Below are 18,526 nucleotides of genomic sequence, written 5' to 3' on the forward strand. Positions count from 1 at the left end.
CAATTCCCTTGTAAGTCGCTTTGGATAAAAGAGTCTGCTAAATGACATGTAATGTAATGTAATTTTCCATTAGCAATAGTATCTGGTACTTTTTTTAGTATCCGTCTACTACACATTCAGTATCGGCTCAGCCCGATTGTCCAGCGGTTCCAATCGAGCCGATAGCAAATGTGAAGTCGACAGACAGACGTCCACTGATTGGTCAGAGAGTGTAGTCATGAGCGATGAGCGCTTCATCCGGCACAAGAATCAAACCGCACAATGCCGAACTGTATATCAGTTAAAAAGATGTGAATAATTAATAGTTAATCAACTGATTCTACTCATCCAGTACACCCAAAAGACCTGCTTTACTCGTCACTAGTCTGTGTGCTTGTTTCGCATATAAAACGTCATTGGAAGTTTCATGCAGCCATGCTATGACGACTCTGCCAACAGTATTTTGAGGAGATGCTAACTATAGTAATGGAAAACAACCCTTGAAAAGGGTATTAGGGCCACGTGTACACAATTGTTTTTGATTCATTTGATAAATTCAAGATGAAAGTCAGAATTCTGACTTTCATCTCAGAATTCAGATTGTTTTTCTGACTGCATTAATTCATGCTGTTTTTTTTTACTTCCTTTCAAAACACTTTAACATTTCCATGTGATTCTTTAATAAAGTTTGTATTGAATGATAACAGTCAACAATAAATTGCTTTATTATATCATCTTTATAAAAAAAAACAGTGATGCAAATATATTTCTATTTATTCTTATCTTCAAAACAATAAAAGGGTGTGTTCAGGTTCATATCTCTCAGACTCATCCTGTATGTATATTAATACATACTGCACATGATGCCACAGTGACCTCCAGTGAGTAATAGTAAACAATAAAAGCAGCGGAGTGGTCATGATAAGGAGAAACAGGCTCGGTGAGTGAGTGAGTATCAGCGGCCTGACTGACTCTGACTCGGCTGCTCTGCAACGATCCTGCACTTGTTGAGTTCAGCGGCTTCTCTCTATTTAAAGAGACAACAACATGTCACATGCTCTATCCAGACGAGAGTCGGTGGACACAGAGATGCAGAAGTCCCGGGACGAGAGGAAAACTGTCGTTTTTACCAAGAAACGAGGCTACGATGTGACCCGGAATCCTCTCCTCAACAAGGTGAGTGAGGAGGAGGAGGAGAGTTTTCACCGTTTTGTCTCCGTGAGCCACAGCGCCAAGCTAACGGCAGCTACTGCTGCCTTCATGTACTCTGGGAAAATACAGCAGAAAAGAATAAACAAAACTTTATTTACAGTGCGAGTAAACATTTTACAGTATCATACTTAAAAAAAGAAAACAGAAATTGAAAAACGAATGATTCTCAGCCACCACAGCAGCTCATACGTTACTTTAGTGCTAACGTTAAAAATTGACACCTAGCTTAATCAGATGCTAATTTCTTACCACCAAATAAGTTACAACATTAAGCATATTAGAAGTAATATGACAAGAGGTATAATACATATTTCTTGTCCGTTCCCCCCTGCATGTTCGAGTTGAGCACCTCAGGAGGGCCAGTGAATGTAACATTAGCCAGGAGGTTTAGGTATCAGCTTTTAGTCTGGGTTATATTTAGATCTAAAGAGACCAACCCATTCTGTGGTGCACACAGAATAGAGGAAGGGTTTGGCCATGACCACCCTATTCATTGTCACTTATTCATTGACGATTGGGGATAATCTGCCTCCACATAGACAATAATCAAAAGTATGACTCAGCAGATTGTAAACAAGTTACTGGGAGACCAGTGTGAAAACAGATATCACTCAGAAGTCCACTGCTACTAAAAACAACTATGGATGTTTAAAACTGAAGCTTGTGTTTGAGTCATTTCTTCAAGTAAAATGAAGAACAATGTTGGAAGTTGCTGAATCATCATCAACTTTGACCACTTCCTCTAGCCTGGAGCAGGTGTCGTAACCCTTTTGTCTACAAGGCCTGTAACTGCATAGTTGCCATATATATGACGGACCTTAACCACTGCACTAAACACACAAAACTGAATACATAACTCACCTTCACTGTGGTGACCCTCACATATGCATGACTTTCAATTAAATTCAATTAAATTCAATAAGGTTAGACTGGAAAAATGCCTTTGCCCACCAGTCAATCTTGAAACTCAATATGTAACTTTGAGGAGTCTTGAACGTCATCTTATGTTCGTCTTGTAATGTTCAATGGCTGTAGTCTTTTCTGTCCTGTATGTTTTTGCAAACAAGCTGCTATGCTGCAGGACATATTTTAGGCATGTTCTGACAATAATTTATTATTGTATCGTATTTAACACTTGATGGATAGCCTGACGCTATCGACGGTTGTTGGTGGACTTTGTCTGAGAAAAATCATCAGCCAAAGCTTTCTCTGAGAGATCCATTTACATCGTTTGAGTTTGAACGCAGTGATTTGATTTTCTAGTTGTTAAGATAAATGCCCAGTGTGCTGTAGAGCCTTGTTTAAGTTTGGTACTTTTGATAAATTAATATTTATTCACTTGTGATATGTCATAAAAAGTTAAACAAAACAAACAAACACACAAATTACAATGCAGTTCCTGACCCAATCCAAGGCCTTTTAGTTGACCTGAAGCATGAGATAGAAGGAATGACATAATCTCATAATCTTTCTTTGGTAAAAAAAATAAAAAGAAGGGAGGAACAATTGATAGAAATAGACTGTTATCAATTCTGTAAAGTGAAAGGTCACAATTGCAGATGCAGTATCTTAATAAAGTAGGATGTATCACTACACTGGAAATGTTGACTCAGGCATTGCTGGGACTGTCATTATGATATCAAAGTTTCAGTCTGCTGTGTTTTCTCCTATCACCGGCAGCTTTGCTTGTTGAATTCACCTGTTGTATTATCTTTTTTTGCTGTAAATGTATGTCCAACAAAAGAGTCCCTGGTTGCCTTTGAGCCTTTTTCCAGTATTTTCCTCTGGTTTGTGTGGTGGACTGAGGCCACAGAGGTCAGGCAATGTGGTGACAGGGTCTCTGTCCATGGTGCTGACTGGCCATCAAAACAAATGGCTTGATTCAGGGTCACTCTCATGCCAGGCCAATGTAGCCTGGCTGTTCTTTGTCATTGTCAGGCTAAATTTAGTTCACTTGTGCAGTCTATTTTTTCCCTCTGAGCAGATTTTGATATGCTCTCACATTTGCATTGGTTGCTTTGAGTGTTGACACATTGAGTGCCAGCATACCTGTGGCACTGCTTTATCTCACTATTAATTCATAGATACAGTATCCATCTTATGGTGTTGCAGAACATAGAGAATGTAAATGAGCTGTCAGCCTAGGTGGGGTCAACAGTGAGCTCATATGTAAGTCAGTTGGGTTCAAACAGCCCAGTGTTTCAGAGGTGAGGTGGCCAGTGTTGTGGTGGCAGCAGAGATACCTGGTTGACAGACAAGTTGTCACATACTGAGCATGTATATGTTTGGGTGTGTGTGTGTGTGTGTGTGTACTGTAAGTGTGCATAACAGGAGCAAATCAGGGCATTTTCTGTAACCAGGGGTGTTTAAGCAACACACAAACAGGTGGCATGTTTTGTTGTGCACTGTTCCTGAAAGAACAGGAGAAAATACTGTATATCATTATAGTGCAGCTTACATGGGTCATATCACTGTTCTGTGTGGTGGAATATGTTTGATATATTATACAGTTCTAGCAGTACTCGGCTCTACTTGACTCGGTTAGAGTATCAGGCACGTCTGTCCAATTGCACACATCAATGGCATTTTGATCTACGTCCATTGGTCACACTTCTTGGAAGTGGGATGTGACTCCAACCTTTCCAGACTCATATTCATTCTCAAATGAGAACGAGATGCAGTCTGACTTAAGGCTACCTGCAAATGTTAAGCACAGTTTAAAATATGTTCCAGTTTCAGTCAGACAGCAGTCTACTATTACAGCTCATGTCCCATTATTCAAGTCACTCCAGTTTTAATATGTTTAACTAAAGTGATTGTGTGTCAAAAATGCAGGTGACCTGCACTCTATGCTGTGCCCGGACACATCGTGTGTAGACATTGGACTGAAGTGGCTGACCACTTGTCTTCTGTGTTGACATGTAAGACAGGTGTGAGATCAATGTGGATCATAGCCATGAAATCTCAATGCTAGTAAAGACGGTTGTTAAACAACTGACTGGTAAACATTTCCAGTCCTAAGTTATATTCAAATGTGATGAACCATTTTGGTCTCTTGTCTGCTATGTTATACTAAGTGGTCACTGTTGTGACATTTTGAACTACTGCATTTATGTTCTTGTGTACTTAGTTTGTCTCCTTTTTGTTTTTACTTGTATTCAACTGTGTTGGTTGTCATAGCTTTTGCATTCTCTTCTTCATTTATGTCCATTTTTGCTTCTCGTGACTTCACTTGAAAGAAATACCTTTGTGATCTAAAAAAAAGTTTTTTTTCATTGTGAGACTGGAGTATTTGCAATAAAACTGTGGGGTTTATGGTCAGCTTTGCAGTGGGTCATGAATAACAAACTACTTGCTGACTATCAGGAAATATTGCAGTGTAGTCAAAGGACATGTTATCTGAGCACAGCTACTGGTCTGCTGCTTTTCATAAATGTGTATATTCTTCACGGCAACTTTTGATACAAGTTTATAAATGTGGTTTGGTCCTGACACGCTGCTGGTATGAGCCGCTCTCTGTGCTGCTTTGAAAGTCCTCGTTTGATATCCTGTTAATGAAGCTTGATCTTTCGCCAGAATGACCTGACTTTAAAACCTTTTTTTTTTAAACCTCAATTTACACCTTGTGGCTCTGAATGGACCCAGTGTTCATGGGGGCTCCTGAAGAGGGCTAGAAAGGTTGACCTACATCCATGTGGAAGCATGGCTGGTCTACATCTTATGCACTGAACTGTGTTTCATCTGTTTTAATGAAGTTCTGTTTGTGATCTGGGGACATGTGTGACAGACACACAGAGATCAAGAGTCATCTCAACAGAAATTTCAGATGGTTTTCTTTTCTTACCCTCTCTTTTTCTCTCTCTTCCTTTTGAGCCGTGTTGTAAGTGAATGTTACAAGAGCCTCAGCTCTTTGTTCTTACTTTTATGAGAATGCTTTTCATCTCATGAGCTCACAATTTGTGCCGTTTTGTTTAATGGTTTGGTTGAATAAGATTAATTACAAGACGAGAGAACAGGGCCCCCCAAGAAACAAGGACCTGAGGAGCCTGACTGTCTGACAGTGTGTATGCGGCAAACCAATTCGCTTTGCCTAAAAAGAGAAAAAAACATATTGTCTGTTATACTTCAATCACTGTTTTCCCATCTTTACAGAATGTAAAACACAGAGTGATTGCTGTATCTGATACATCTGACCACTCTCGTCAGTTGACCCTACACTCAAACACACACAAAGTCAGAAAAGAAGGTTCCTTAAGCTGCCAGGTGAACCGTTCACTGTCAACAACACGCATGAACTGGGGTGAGGAAATTGGAGGAGAAGGTCGGAAATGACTGCTAAAAGTGAGTTAGTTGCCAGGCACAGGCAGCCTTCTGTGGCTCAGGCAGTGGCACATTGATGCCTTCCCTCTGATTTCAGCGAACCCTGGGGATGAGGTGTGTTTACCTCCCTCAGCTGGTCCACCTCTACCTCTAACTGGGGCCAGTCACAGCACAACCTGCTAATTGATGCTGAGGGACGCAGTGCTGAAAGCGGCCTGTACTCAACCCGACAAGATTCAATTTCCTTTTAATCTCTCCACACATACACATATATGCATGCACAGCAGATGCATGGGCGCACACACATTACACGGCTTCACCTTTCTCTTTAGTTAACACCCCCTCCTCCCTTGCCAGAGGTGGAACCGGATATTATAGGTGTGTTTTGTGTGTGTTCACTGTGCAATAAAGAGATGAAGTGGGTTGCGAGGCGCAGAAAGGGTTCTCTGTGGCGAGGAAGAGAGCGCTGGCCGTGCTCCACAGACGTCCTCTGTCTCCCTTGATCACACATTAATGAGGCATCTGTGTGAATCCCAGCCCTCAGTGCGTCTCGCTGACGCGGGTTCCGACTGCCGTAGCCTCAAAAAAACAACAACAACAACAAGCTCCTTAAAATCAGCGCCCAATCAGGGATGCTGTTTCACCTCAAACACTGAACTGAGCTGTCGGTGTGTCAGCCACCAACAGACGCCCCCATTCACTGGCTCTGTGCTGCGGGTGAAGGCGACTGTAACAAGTGCAGTCAGTCATAAAGGTAAAGGAGAATAAGGACGGCAGCTCCTGTTTGTTGACAGTGATACAGCAACTCGCTGGTCGGAGTCTTTTACCTGTTTTGCAGAAAAACATCCCAACTAACAGTTAAGAATAGCGGACTCACAGGACCTGCATTCAGGGGTGTTTCAAAACACCTTGGAGTCTTCAGGCAAAAGGGACCTGATGGGGCCCCACATAGAACCAAACCAAAGATCATTGGGTCTAGTTAGGGGTTTCAAACCACAGTGTCTTATAGATTCCTCAAGTCAGTTATAAGACTGAAGGGATTTCTCACATAATTGTTTTCAGCAGTTCACTGAGGTTCCCTCTCACCTCAGGGCCCCAGGCAATTGCCTAATTTGCCTGCCCTGTTGCAGTGCCACTGCACTCCAGTATACAGTAGGCCCCTGAGTGAAAAATGGTGCTGTCAGTCATGCTATTTAGTGCTCAATCCCATGAGAACACACGTTGATCCCCTTGATTAAACAGTAAGTTTTTGTTTATTAAAGTTTTCAAACTCCCGAGCATTATGCGTTATGTCAGACTCTGAACGCTAAATAAAACTGAGAGCCCAGACAGCGCAGTAATTGGATGTTCCATTCGTGACCACAGGTTTCACATATGATGCTGCTTGATGGTTTGTCAGTTCAAAGACTACAATTTTACAATCTCTGTTCTTGGAAAGAGCTGAGTAATAATGCTGTGTATCTGATTGGGCACTGACTATGGGCTGGAACGCTAAATAGCGGCAGTCCTGATAAACCACTGTTGCAACTGGAAGTCATTATGCTTGCAGTTTAACTCTGGTTTGGTACGCTCATCAACTTTTGCTCCCAGAAAAAGATTCCATTTCTCTTTCCATTAGGTTTATATTCCTCCTAACCATCATTCTTCTTAATAAATAAACCAATTTTTGCTATAAACAAACAGATGGCAACAAATATGTTGAGGTTTTACAGAGATTTCTGTAGCAGTCTCTGGTTGTCTCTCTCTGTTTGTGCCGTGCTTTGACTGATTTGTTTCAAGTGTTACACGTGGAACGGTGTGCTCCAGCCGATCTTTATTATTGAAGTCTGATACTGCATGCACTTTGATATCATGATGTAAGCGTTTTTTAAAAAGGTGCTGCAGTGATAATGCAGCTTGATGATCTGGCACTGAGTGGAGCCAGTGAAGTCTGGAGAGTATATTTCCCTCTGAGTCACCATGTCAACATGACATGAGGACCGAGTTTGTTTTCTGCACTGTCAACACTTGGGAAAGCTCTGCGAGGACAGTTTTCTGTGTTGATGATGTATTACAGCCTTGTTGTGCGGTTAGCCGAAGTTCCCATGGCCCTTGGAAATCTTTCTAAAATTATCAGTCTGAAGGTTTGCAGTCTCTGGCCCCATCCGTCGTACTGTACGGTCAACCTCTTACATGTGAGGGAAAATCCTCTGACGGATGTCTGTGATGACAGATCAGCGGGCACTTAATGATGCTAAATAGGACAGATGTCGGAGGATAAGATAATAATATTGATATGACATGAAACGAGAGGGAGTGGGTGATTATCTTACAGTAATGAAAGCAGTGACAGCTACTTTTAAACACTCCAGGAGGTTTTTTGTTTTCAAGATCACCATCTTTTTTTCTCTCCTCTGTGTGTGAGTGTAACTGGGTGGATGTGTGTGGCATGTGCATTGCTGCTGTGCCGTGTCTCACTCACACTGGCTGCGCGTCGACTGCGCTTCGCTCTCGCTCGTCTCGCCACACCACAGATATGATTATTCACTTTCTGATCTCTCTCTAAAAGAAAACATCAAATCATTTCTCACTCAGAAATACTCTGCCCAGGTGCTATATAATATATATAATCTACATATATAATTGTGTATAATAATTATTCATGTATTCACACTCAGCCTAAATCTTCTGTGTCAGAGGTGTCAGTTTTGTTTAATGTAATCATGCTCGTATATCCATCTTGTATCTACAGTAAGCCTATACTGTACACCATGTGAGACTCTCCTTGAACCTCTGGTACTTGTTCTGAATTGTAAACCTGTTTCAAACAAGTTGCTGAGTTCGGCACAAAGTCTTGTTCCTGCACGTACATGACCACAGAGTCGACTTTTGGCTGAAATTTTGGGTGGATTGTATGAAATTGAGACATTTCACGCTCCCCAAAGGACCATCGTTATAGTCTGCTTTTAATGATCCCGATTCACTTTCCCTCCAGTGCTTTCATCCAGTAAAACTAATGGTGGTTCCAGACTAGGTCTGGATTTATTCTGAAGTACTGCTGTGCATGAGTTTGGTCTGCTTTAAGTTTAGGCCAAGCTATGCTAATAGAGATGAGAACACTGATATCACATTTGTTTCTGTACTATAAATATGAAGCCAGGTCTGTTTCCCAGATATTAAGTTAATGATGTATTTCCCCAAATTATTAAGTATACCATTACATTTAATCAACGTGCATTGTGGCTTTGTCGTTCAATCGCAAATATCTTCACCATCACAGGGCAGAAATCATGTTGCAGATCAATGTGTGCGTATACTTGGATGTTTCATGGTGGATGACTGCAGGGTCGAACTTGATGGTTCTGGTCATCAGATTACAAGGCAAAGTTTAACCGAGCGGTAAAAGTGGGACAAACCTTTCTCTGTTCAGGCTTCATACAGAGCAGCTGCACTTGTCAGTCTCCCTCCTTAGGTGGACCACAGGTATCTGTGAATATGTGTGCACACTGTCTGAGTGTGTGTGTGTGTGTGTGGGTTTGTCCCAGGTGTGGCCAGGTGTTTCAGGTGGACCGCACGCAGTGCTAGTGACCAGACATTCCTCTGATGGACTGGAGTGGATCAGCCAGACTGAAAGAAAGTGCACCCCTTATTCTCCTCCAATAAATGGCCTCCTAACCTGATCTTTAGATGCAAGCATGCATGTATGCATGCGTGAACACATTGTCTGACACAAAATAGATTGTAAACCAGCACACACACATTAAGTGCTTTTTATCAGTGTTTTCCTCTGAATTGGTTTAAGTAAACTCGACGTAATATGAGCGTGCTATCAGCTCAACTGCTGCTGCACACTCACACACTTCTGATGGTGTGTTTATTCAGCAGCAGGCCCCTAGAAATAACCCTATCTCCTCTGCTCATCTTTGTGTTTTTGTAAGATGGCCCTCATTCATGCGAGCACAATGGAGAAGTCATTACCTTGTCCCAGACAGAAAAGGGGAGCCAGTCTGAGCCCAGTCACCTTCCTATGAAGCTCATCTCAAGCATCCCTCTTCTTTCAGCCCCTGCTGTCTGCTCTCTTCCTTGCTGCCACTTTTGTCTGTTATATTAGACGAGTGGATGAGTGTTGTATGAGCGGTAAAGGACTCTAATTGTTGTAACAGACATCGGCAAGAATTTAAAGGTAGTATTTAGTTTCAGCCTTGTGCAGCATAGTGGATGTATGACCATTATGTGCAAATGGTTTTCCTCAAAGTATGGGAGATGGATATCAGTATGACAGATCTTTGCTGATTGACAGGATTTGGGTAGTTGCAGGTCCATGGTAGAGGTTAATATTAGTGGTGTGTGTGTGACAAAAAGGAAATGTTAGAATGTCAGCTGGTTAGACCAACATTGGCATTTTTAATTACAAACGAATGGCAAACATTTTCATATCAAGTTCATCCTTCAGGAACTGTGACTGACCAATATTAAGTCAGTACTGAGAGAGTCACAATACTGGAGGCCATTGCAGGCTATTGAGGTATGCCATTTCTTAGAATTGTCTGTTAAATGAATCCTTTTGGAAAAGGATGTTTTACACAAAGTAATATAGCATGAGTTGGTACAAATATCCCTGCCTTCCAAGTGAGCCAAAACAAACATGGCAGCTAATAAAAAAACTCTTGTGTGGCTTGTGTCTGCTTCTCTCTGACCACTGACCGTGGGCTTCTGCATTGCTGCTGCCAGTGTCATGGTCTTTTCCTGTGTTTTAACAGAAGCAAAGTTGTTGCTTTGTGAAGAGACCAAACCTTTCTCCTCTTGTTTTTACTGTCTGGGTGCATTTAAGGAATCAGCTGCGCTCAAGGTGGTTGTAGGAAAACACATTTCTGTGGGGCCAGTACATTAGCTTGACATATCCATATATCTGAGTAATGATGCCTCTCTCGCAGTCGTCACTGAGGTGAGTGGGACATGGCTGTAGGTCAGTTCTAGAACAGAGCGAGGGCTAATGCAAATGTAACTTTATTTCCCCTGGTGGTTAATACTAAAATATCTTTGTTGTTTCTTGTTGGAATTGCTTTCAGAAGTAGGCAGTTAGACAGACTGTGAAATAGGACTGGCCCTCTGTGAGACCACAAACGGATTAATTGAGGATTTCCTGTGCTATTAAGATGGTTTAGCCTTGAACATTTCACAGTGTACTATGTTTATACACATATGTGTGTAAGACAGTGTAGGTTTAGCTTTTTTTGCTTTAACTTATTGTCTCATTTGTTGCGTTCCTGCTTCACGATAAAAACTGAACACAAATGAGCTTCTGTCATCACAAACAGTGCAGTCAGACATGTCCAGCAAAAGACTGTAACCAGGACATGACCAATGAATACAGAGGCACCACTTGGCCAAAAATATGAATCCAATGCCTTACAGAATTACAGATTTTTTAGAGGCTTGGACTCAATCCCAGCAACACTCAGGCTCCTAAGGGACCTTGACTGTTCAGCATGAAAAGACTGCCTCAAGGGGATTGGCTGCCTTTGAAGAACCCAACATGTCCACTACCTCCACCCACTCAAGGCTGCCCTCCTTAAGTCAACAGTGGCTTGGTTTTCAAGGCTGTTTGGCCAACAAGCGTGTCTGTACATTCACAAGTTGACACCGCTTGATTTAAGGAGCCCTGTGCTTGCATATTTGCTCTGGATGAGGAATTTGAGATGCTTCATTCAGGCAGCCTCAGAGCTCAGATTTGCTCGGTGGGGATCATGACTCATGAAAGTGAGAAGTAAATTAGAAGCCAAGATGCTGTCTGCTCTCACTAATGGCAGATTGAGACAATAGATGTGCTGTTGTAATCCATGGGGATAGTTCTCATAATAATGTGAGTGAAGTTTGGGGGATTGAAACACAAAACTTGAATACAGAAATACGGCGTATTTTCATTTGCCTCAAATTAGAATGTAGATACAGCTTGGGAATCAAGAGAAATATAGTCCAAAATATGCAAAATGATATTAAATATATAATATATGATTATGATAGGGTAAAAAATGTAAAAATAAAATGTGGCACTAATGTGAAGCAGTGACTTGGCTGCAGAAGAGTAGAAACACATAATATCTAACAGTCTCTTATGTGTTATACAGTGTCTCATTAGTCATTTTTTAGAAGTTACACAAGTTCAAACAGATAAGATTGCCCATAATTTTGTAAATACATTGCTTACCCACACCATTACAGAGTTAAATCAAGAAGTTTTTTCCCTGTGTGTACGTTGTGTTTGATTGTCCCTGCCACCCTAGTGTATTTAATCTTTGTGCTGTTTTGGTTCATTTTGCTTTGTTTGTTCCATTTTATTTTGTTTGTCCTGTCTGTTGCTCTGGTTTTTTCCTGCTCTGGTTTTTATGTATTCCAGGCCTGCTCCTCGTGTTTCTGTTGATCCTTTGGTCTGAGTTTTACCTTTCTGAGTCTTTTGTTCATTTATGAAACTGCATTTGGTTCCGCAGGGTTTTTTTTTTTTTTTTTACATGCCATGACACACGTTTTACTGGTTACACAAGTTGAAGGACATTCTCTTTCACATACAGTATATCATGGAGCATGTTGGTAAGATAAAACCAAAGTACATGACTACAAACTCTATGAGCCTGGAATCAGAGTAAAGAAACATGGAAGATGGGTCCAGTCTTCTGAATTATTGTGCATATATGTATATCTTCACCCAATAACTCAAACCTATGGATATACCTTAGTTTGGTTGTATTGAGGTTGCATCAAATCCCCACCACAAATGAATAATTCCAGCATACTATGAAGAATAATGGTTTGGTGCACTTTATTTGGTCGAAAATGGACCAGATTCAGGTTTAGCTGGACTGTGTGAAAACATCTTAAGGGACCTTAATGTAACTGCTGCATCTCAACACATGGTGTGGAGTCCTGTGTTAGCCAAGAAGCTAACACATTTTTACATTGCTGCAGCAGCACTTAGCTGCCAGGGTCAGTTCAGGTCTCTAAAGGCATATAATGTGGAGTGAAAATAATATATGCAAAATTTGATCACCAGTCATGGCTCAGCTTTACGGGAACCCTCTCCAGAACCATCTTTGAGCCAGTAGCATTGCAGACTAATAAGATTGACCTGCTCGCCTTGGCCAATATTCCTCTTATCCTTGTCTCTGCCATGCCACATTCTCCTGCTCTGAGAAAGGGGATGAACCTGGGGCCTTTTGAATATTGCCTTCTTGGTTTCTCCCTCCCGCACACCTTCAGCCAACTGGGTCAGAATTTCCCACACCAGGTGATCATGTTTTGTTTGTTGGTCTGATTGTCTTATTTGTTTTTATTTGTCTCTTAGCAGGAGATGTGGTGCAGTTTTAAAGCAGAGCTGATTAAGTGGGTGGATATGGGATCTTTTTCCTGTGTATGTACAGTACATTGTAAGATATGGCGTTTTTTGTGTTGGTGGAGGTTTGTGCTCTCTGAGCGCTTTCCAGTTTAGATCTGTAATTTAGATGAAACAAGTAGAGCGATAGGAGGCCAAACCAAAAAAACTTGACTTGACTCAGCACAAAGGTCAATTTCAGCCTTGATTAAGCCTCATTTTGATGTCAGCGTGCTTCTTCTCAGTGCTGTACCGTCTGACAGCACTATTGACGCGACACAGCCGTATGGATAGAGAAAACATTAGTGATCTTACTGATGAATGTGCTTGGCCCTTTGAACAAAGGTCAAGGTCTGTTGAGCCGGCCTACTAATGACCACAGTTGTTTAGGGACAAGAGGGCACATGCAGGTCTTCCACGGCACATTTATATGCAGGCATTTGCTGGGAAAAGCTTAGCAGGAGGATCCTGAGAGGAGATGGATGGGAGCTGACGTGTGCTTTTCCCCTTCCTCCTGAAAGGAAAGGATGAATTTAAAGGGGTTTTATTAGCAGGGCAATGCTCTTGAACCCTGCTAGGCCTGCCATTTTAGCAGGAACCAGATGGGAGCCATTTGACCTTTGCTGAGTCAATCTGTAGGATTTGGATTTTGAAAAGTGAAAGCTTACGTGAACACAAAATAATAAGTAGCAGTACATTTTGCAGTGAAAAAAGAAAATGGTTGAAGTTAAAAAATTAAGTAAGTTTATTCAAGCTTAAGTCAACAAGTTACATGAAAAGTTTTATTTATTTGTATTTATGAAATTGTATTCATTTGTTTACCCAGTTGAATTACATTTTCCACCATGAAGACAATGCCTTTTCTTTTACTTCATGTTATTTACCTTCATTGAAGCATTGATAATATGTGGCCATTTACTGAACTGTATGGCTTCCAGGAAGTTGATCAAGATTACCCATTGAGAGATAACAAAGCATCAGAATCTGGTCAAAAGAACGCAAACACACCTGGAGTCAAATATTAGTTGAACTCCCGGGCTCTTTTATCGAAGTCTTTATGCAATCTGTACACAGTGAGGCACCACTGCCGTTCCACTACTGGAATTATTAACAGCCCCTTTGTGTGTTTCATACATAATTATTACCATAAATCCCTATAGTACATTCTTGCACTTTTTTTTTCCTGTGCCATTTGAGGGAGGGACAAGGGGTAAATGTGCAGGTTAGACATGGACCATGAATTATAACCGTCATGAAGTCAACTGCAGGTTAAATGTTCAGACTGCTGACTTGCACTAGAAGTATTTCCATTAAATAAATGTTCAGGTCTCACATTAAAATTACAAGCATTTTTTTTTATCTATGATTTAATACTGAATGTGATTTTTTTTTTATGTACAGAATCAGTGTATAACCTCAGACTTCTCAGTGCTGCTGTCGCACACAAATGAATGAACCATTTGTTTGGTTCTTCATACAGGTGCTTGCTCTGGTGTTTCTCCCTTTGGCAGTTTTATTGGGTTCAACGTGCAGTCCTGTCCGTCACTGTACTAAAACAAAGAAGGAGAGATGTGAGATAATGAGCTGTCTTTGAGTGCTTCGTGAGCCACCAGAGGACACGGGCTAATAAAGAGTGTCATTATAAAAAGCGATGGAAAAACAAGAGTTAGTAGAAGTGTGTGATGTGGATACAATCCAACACTCACAGCATATATGTAATGTCATATCACAATGTCAATATATCCCCCTCTGGAAAATAAAATGAGAAACCTGCAATGGAGAACATGTCTGTGAAAACCAGAAACATTAGTTTTGGCTAATGTGGCTAAGTACCTGACAAATGAAATGAAAATATGTTGCTAGACATTGAGAAATTGCAGCTTCACACTTGCTATACACCGAATTTAAATCGCTCCAAAGTAACCTTTGGTAATGAGGCACATATGCATTTTCTCTTTTTGACTTCGCAGGGAATGTTTCTCCAGTTTTAATGAAATTAATGCAGTGGCCTTGCTTTAGATGTTTTGTCATTTTTCTGTAGGAAAAAAAGTTGAAACTCTTAAAATCCTTTAGTTTTACCGTCTTCTTGTTGTGCATGCTGACTTCCTCTGGTGGATTACTGGGGCTCCTGAATAGAAAGGGGGCAGTCCTTACACTTTTTCCTACTGTGAGAATAATCTGAGGTCAACGGTCAAAGGTTCACAAGCTCATTGTGACCTTGTGAACATGATATTTTCACGGCCTGGTGGGAGTTTTTTTTCAACTTTGGTTGCCTCTTCTTCCTCTTCTGGAAGTATGTCAGCCAACAAGACTGTAAAAAACAAGTATTCACGATAATTCCTGTATTAATATATTAATTGTATAAAAACATGTGTCAAATATGTTACTCAAATCAAAGGAAAGACATGGGTGCAAACTGCAATTTGACAGGTTGGTGGAGGCACACAGCAACAAGTTTTGGGGACTGTTTTGAGCCTTATTTAGTATATGTATATATATATATATATGTATATATACATATATATACATATATACTATATATATCTTTATTTTTAACTTAGTTTGTCATCAAGCACTCATGCTGTTGATTAAAGATGTTAAATGAATCAAAGAAACAATTTGTCACCTCTTTTCCCGTTATATGGTGGTTTTTAGTGCACATTTAGCGCAAATGTATGTCTTACTGTACAGTGAAGGCTCTACAGGAGATTCATTGTGACCCATTTGTCATGGAATTTCCAATAAAGAGAGGGTACTTCACCTTGAACACTGTGGGGACCTGCTCTGGAGTCTTTCAAGGTTGCCTTCTGTACACCAAGTGGACACAGACACGCAAGTTAAACTCATACACATGCATTAATGCATGTGAACGTGGCACGTGCAGATTGAGGTTTCGCAAGGTTTTCCATTCTTTGACACGGCACCTGCAGCCAAAGGCACGGCCCTTAAATAAACCTCCCATTTATTCTCATTGCACAATTAGGACCATTTAAGAAAATGTTCACTCCTGCTTTTTCAGTGATAGGAAACACTTAAGTCCCTCAAGGTGGCCTGAGTGAAATGGCTGCACTGCTTTCCTGCGCTTGTTAGTGGGCAGTTGTTTGTTTTAGGTCAGGTGTCATAATGACAAACTGTCAAATGAGAACTTTTTATAGAAAACATGTTGCACCTGTCTTGTGCTTTACAGAAAAAAAAAAAAAAAACATGTCAGAGTGCCAGCTATACTGGTCACGTTAAGCACTGTAGATAATGACCTGGCTGCACCCATCATCATGTTGATGTCAGGGGAAGAGTTTGCTGTTTGATTTTATCTGTTTTTTTTTCTTTTTATATGAGAGTGCCAATCTCAACTGAGCTGACAACAACCATTAACACGGTCAATTTAGAGTCTTCTATTAACGTAGTAAGTGGTAAATTAAAATTGTACTTAAATACACTTTTATAGTGTTAATGACCTTTATAATTTTCCATGTGCACAATCGCACTCATTCACATGCTGTGGACCAGTGGTTCCCAGATGTGCCGTGGGATTTTACGACAACCATACTTCATTAATATTACAATCAAATTATGTCAACACAATACTGTTTTAAATTCAGACCAGCTGAAAAAGCTGCTGCTGAGGACTGATATAGACCTAACCTTTTAATTGCGATCAATCTCTCTTCCGAAAGCTCTCTAAAAAATGTGTTTGCAGCAGAACAACTGCAACAATTATTCTATGACTCCATTATTATATGACATCTGCCTTTTGGAGACGCTAAAAACTCTCTGGATGTTGTAATGGTCGACTGGAAAGGGAGGTCGCGTGCAACATTTGTACCTGAGGAGGAAGTTGGATGCAGCTGGAAAGTTTTTATGTTCCATAACAACTGTAATTTAAAAATGGCAACAGGAAGGGAAAGAAAATGGTGCATGATATAGGTCTAGTGATGGAGTTATACATCTTCCACCTGGCATGTGATTCTGTGGCATGTGTGCTGTGTTGAAATTAGTGTGGAGACATTTTTATTTGCCTCCATGGTAAATGAGGACAGAAATCTGCCTCTGATATGTTCCTAAAGCAAACCTAACTCAGGACTCTGGACTTTTCAGGCTCTTTGACACCTTCCAATTTTAGTGGCCATGTGCTTTCATTTGTTTTTGTTCTCGTGGAGTGCCAGTGAACATACGTGTTCTGATTCTCAGCCCAACTACTGCTTCATTGAATGAGCTGATTTTCTTTCCTGGCTCGACTTTCAGAGGAATCCCTGATTGAGTTATTTCCAAAAGTGAAGCCACACAGATGATTGTTTCCTCATAAACCTGAGCAGATATTAGACCATCATTTTTGTCTTTAGACCAATACATTTTTTTGTAGAGGAGAGGCTCAGAGAAATCAGCTGATGAAGAGGCAATGGCTGCAGATAACAGTTTGAAAACAAGGTGATGAATGTAGTGACACACAGGGGAACTGGTCTGTGAGGTCACATCCCAGCTGAGGATCTCAGGTTCAGGTTCAACTAAAGTAACCTCAGGAAATTACTTAACCTCTGCTTACCCTGAAAATACAACCTTGCAGCAGAGCATGAATTCTACTTTAGGAAATTCAGGATTAAATAATATGCAGAAATTCTACTTCTTATTTTGAAGAACAAGAGGGCAAAACAATAATTTTAAGATTTAACTATGTTTATAATTATATAATTTATTTTATTTCTTCAGTGTTTATATTCAGGATCTTTTTCTTTCTTCTGTACTGAGTGCACATCTGAGTGGTGTTTAGTCTTTTTCTACACTGTGTGTACATTTTTGGATATTGTGCATTCTTATCTTATTTTTATCTCTACTTTATTACTTTAATGTAATTTTTTACTATATTGTATTTTATTTTATTCTATTCTTACTCTTATTCTTACATTTTTATTTTCTTTTGACTTATTATGCCCTTGAACATTTCTGCACCTCTTGTCACTTTAACTGAGCTGTTGTATCTATAGGATTTATAGAGTGTAGGATGACTGCTACGTTCACCAGGAACAATGAGTGCACTGATGCCATCACGCTTGCTTCCTTCAAATTAGGAAATGCATGCCTGTGGAAACATAGGCCCATTTTTTTCTCTTTAAAAATATGGTTTAAGTTTACCGCGAAACCTGCAGAAATTACCTTTGTGAAACGCAAGAGCATCTGTGAGCGGGTTCCGTATGGGCATTCAATTCAGATGATTTACACTGACACTGATCCTAAAACCTGCATTGCCTGACAGATGTTTAGTGCAACAGCTGGGTGATTGACAGCAATGATGCTTTCAAGCTCTCCAAAGCATCTCAAGTGGAAAGAGAGGAGATAGATGGAGGGACAGACATGTCTGGATAGAGAGGAGAGACTGTTAAAGGGAAGGGATCAACACTTTGAGCATGAGGGTCAGGACATAAACCAGTCCAGTGCTTCCTTTCATTCAGTCACACATATTTGAATGCATTCATTTCGCTCTTTCTCTCTCTCTTTCCTTTTCAGCACTCACCTATTCCCTTTATCTAATGTGAAAACGTGAGAGAGCAAATGAGAACACATCACGCATCACTCCATTGGGTTTCATTGGCTGCCTCTTCTGTGCATTGGAGACCACGAAAAGACAGCGCCATGGAGGTTTAACACCTGCTCGCTTTCCTTTTCCTTAACTGCTAG

The 18,526-nt window shown here is 40.6% G+C and overlaps 1 protein-coding gene across 1 annotated transcript in view; it reads left to right on the forward strand.

The window, feature by feature from the left end:
- Positions 1-864: 864 nt before the first annotated feature.
- The window catches only part of me1 (malic enzyme 1, NADP(+)-dependent, cytosolic), a 71,116-nt gene continuing 53,454 nt past the window's right edge, over positions 865-18,526 (forward strand). Inside the window, exon 1 of the mRNA XM_058648669.1 lies at positions 865-1,155. Within this exon, the coding sequence (XP_058504652.1) occupies positions 1,027-1,155 (129 nt within the window). The 5' untranslated portion in view covers positions 865-1,026. The remainder of the gene's footprint in view (positions 1,156-18,526) is intronic.

Source organism: Solea solea, chromosome 13 (genome assembly GCF_958295425.1).
Source record: "Solea solea chromosome 13, fSolSol10.1, whole genome shotgun sequence".
Classification (NCBI taxonomy): Eukaryota; Metazoa; Chordata; class Actinopteri; order Pleuronectiformes; family Soleidae; genus Solea; species Solea solea.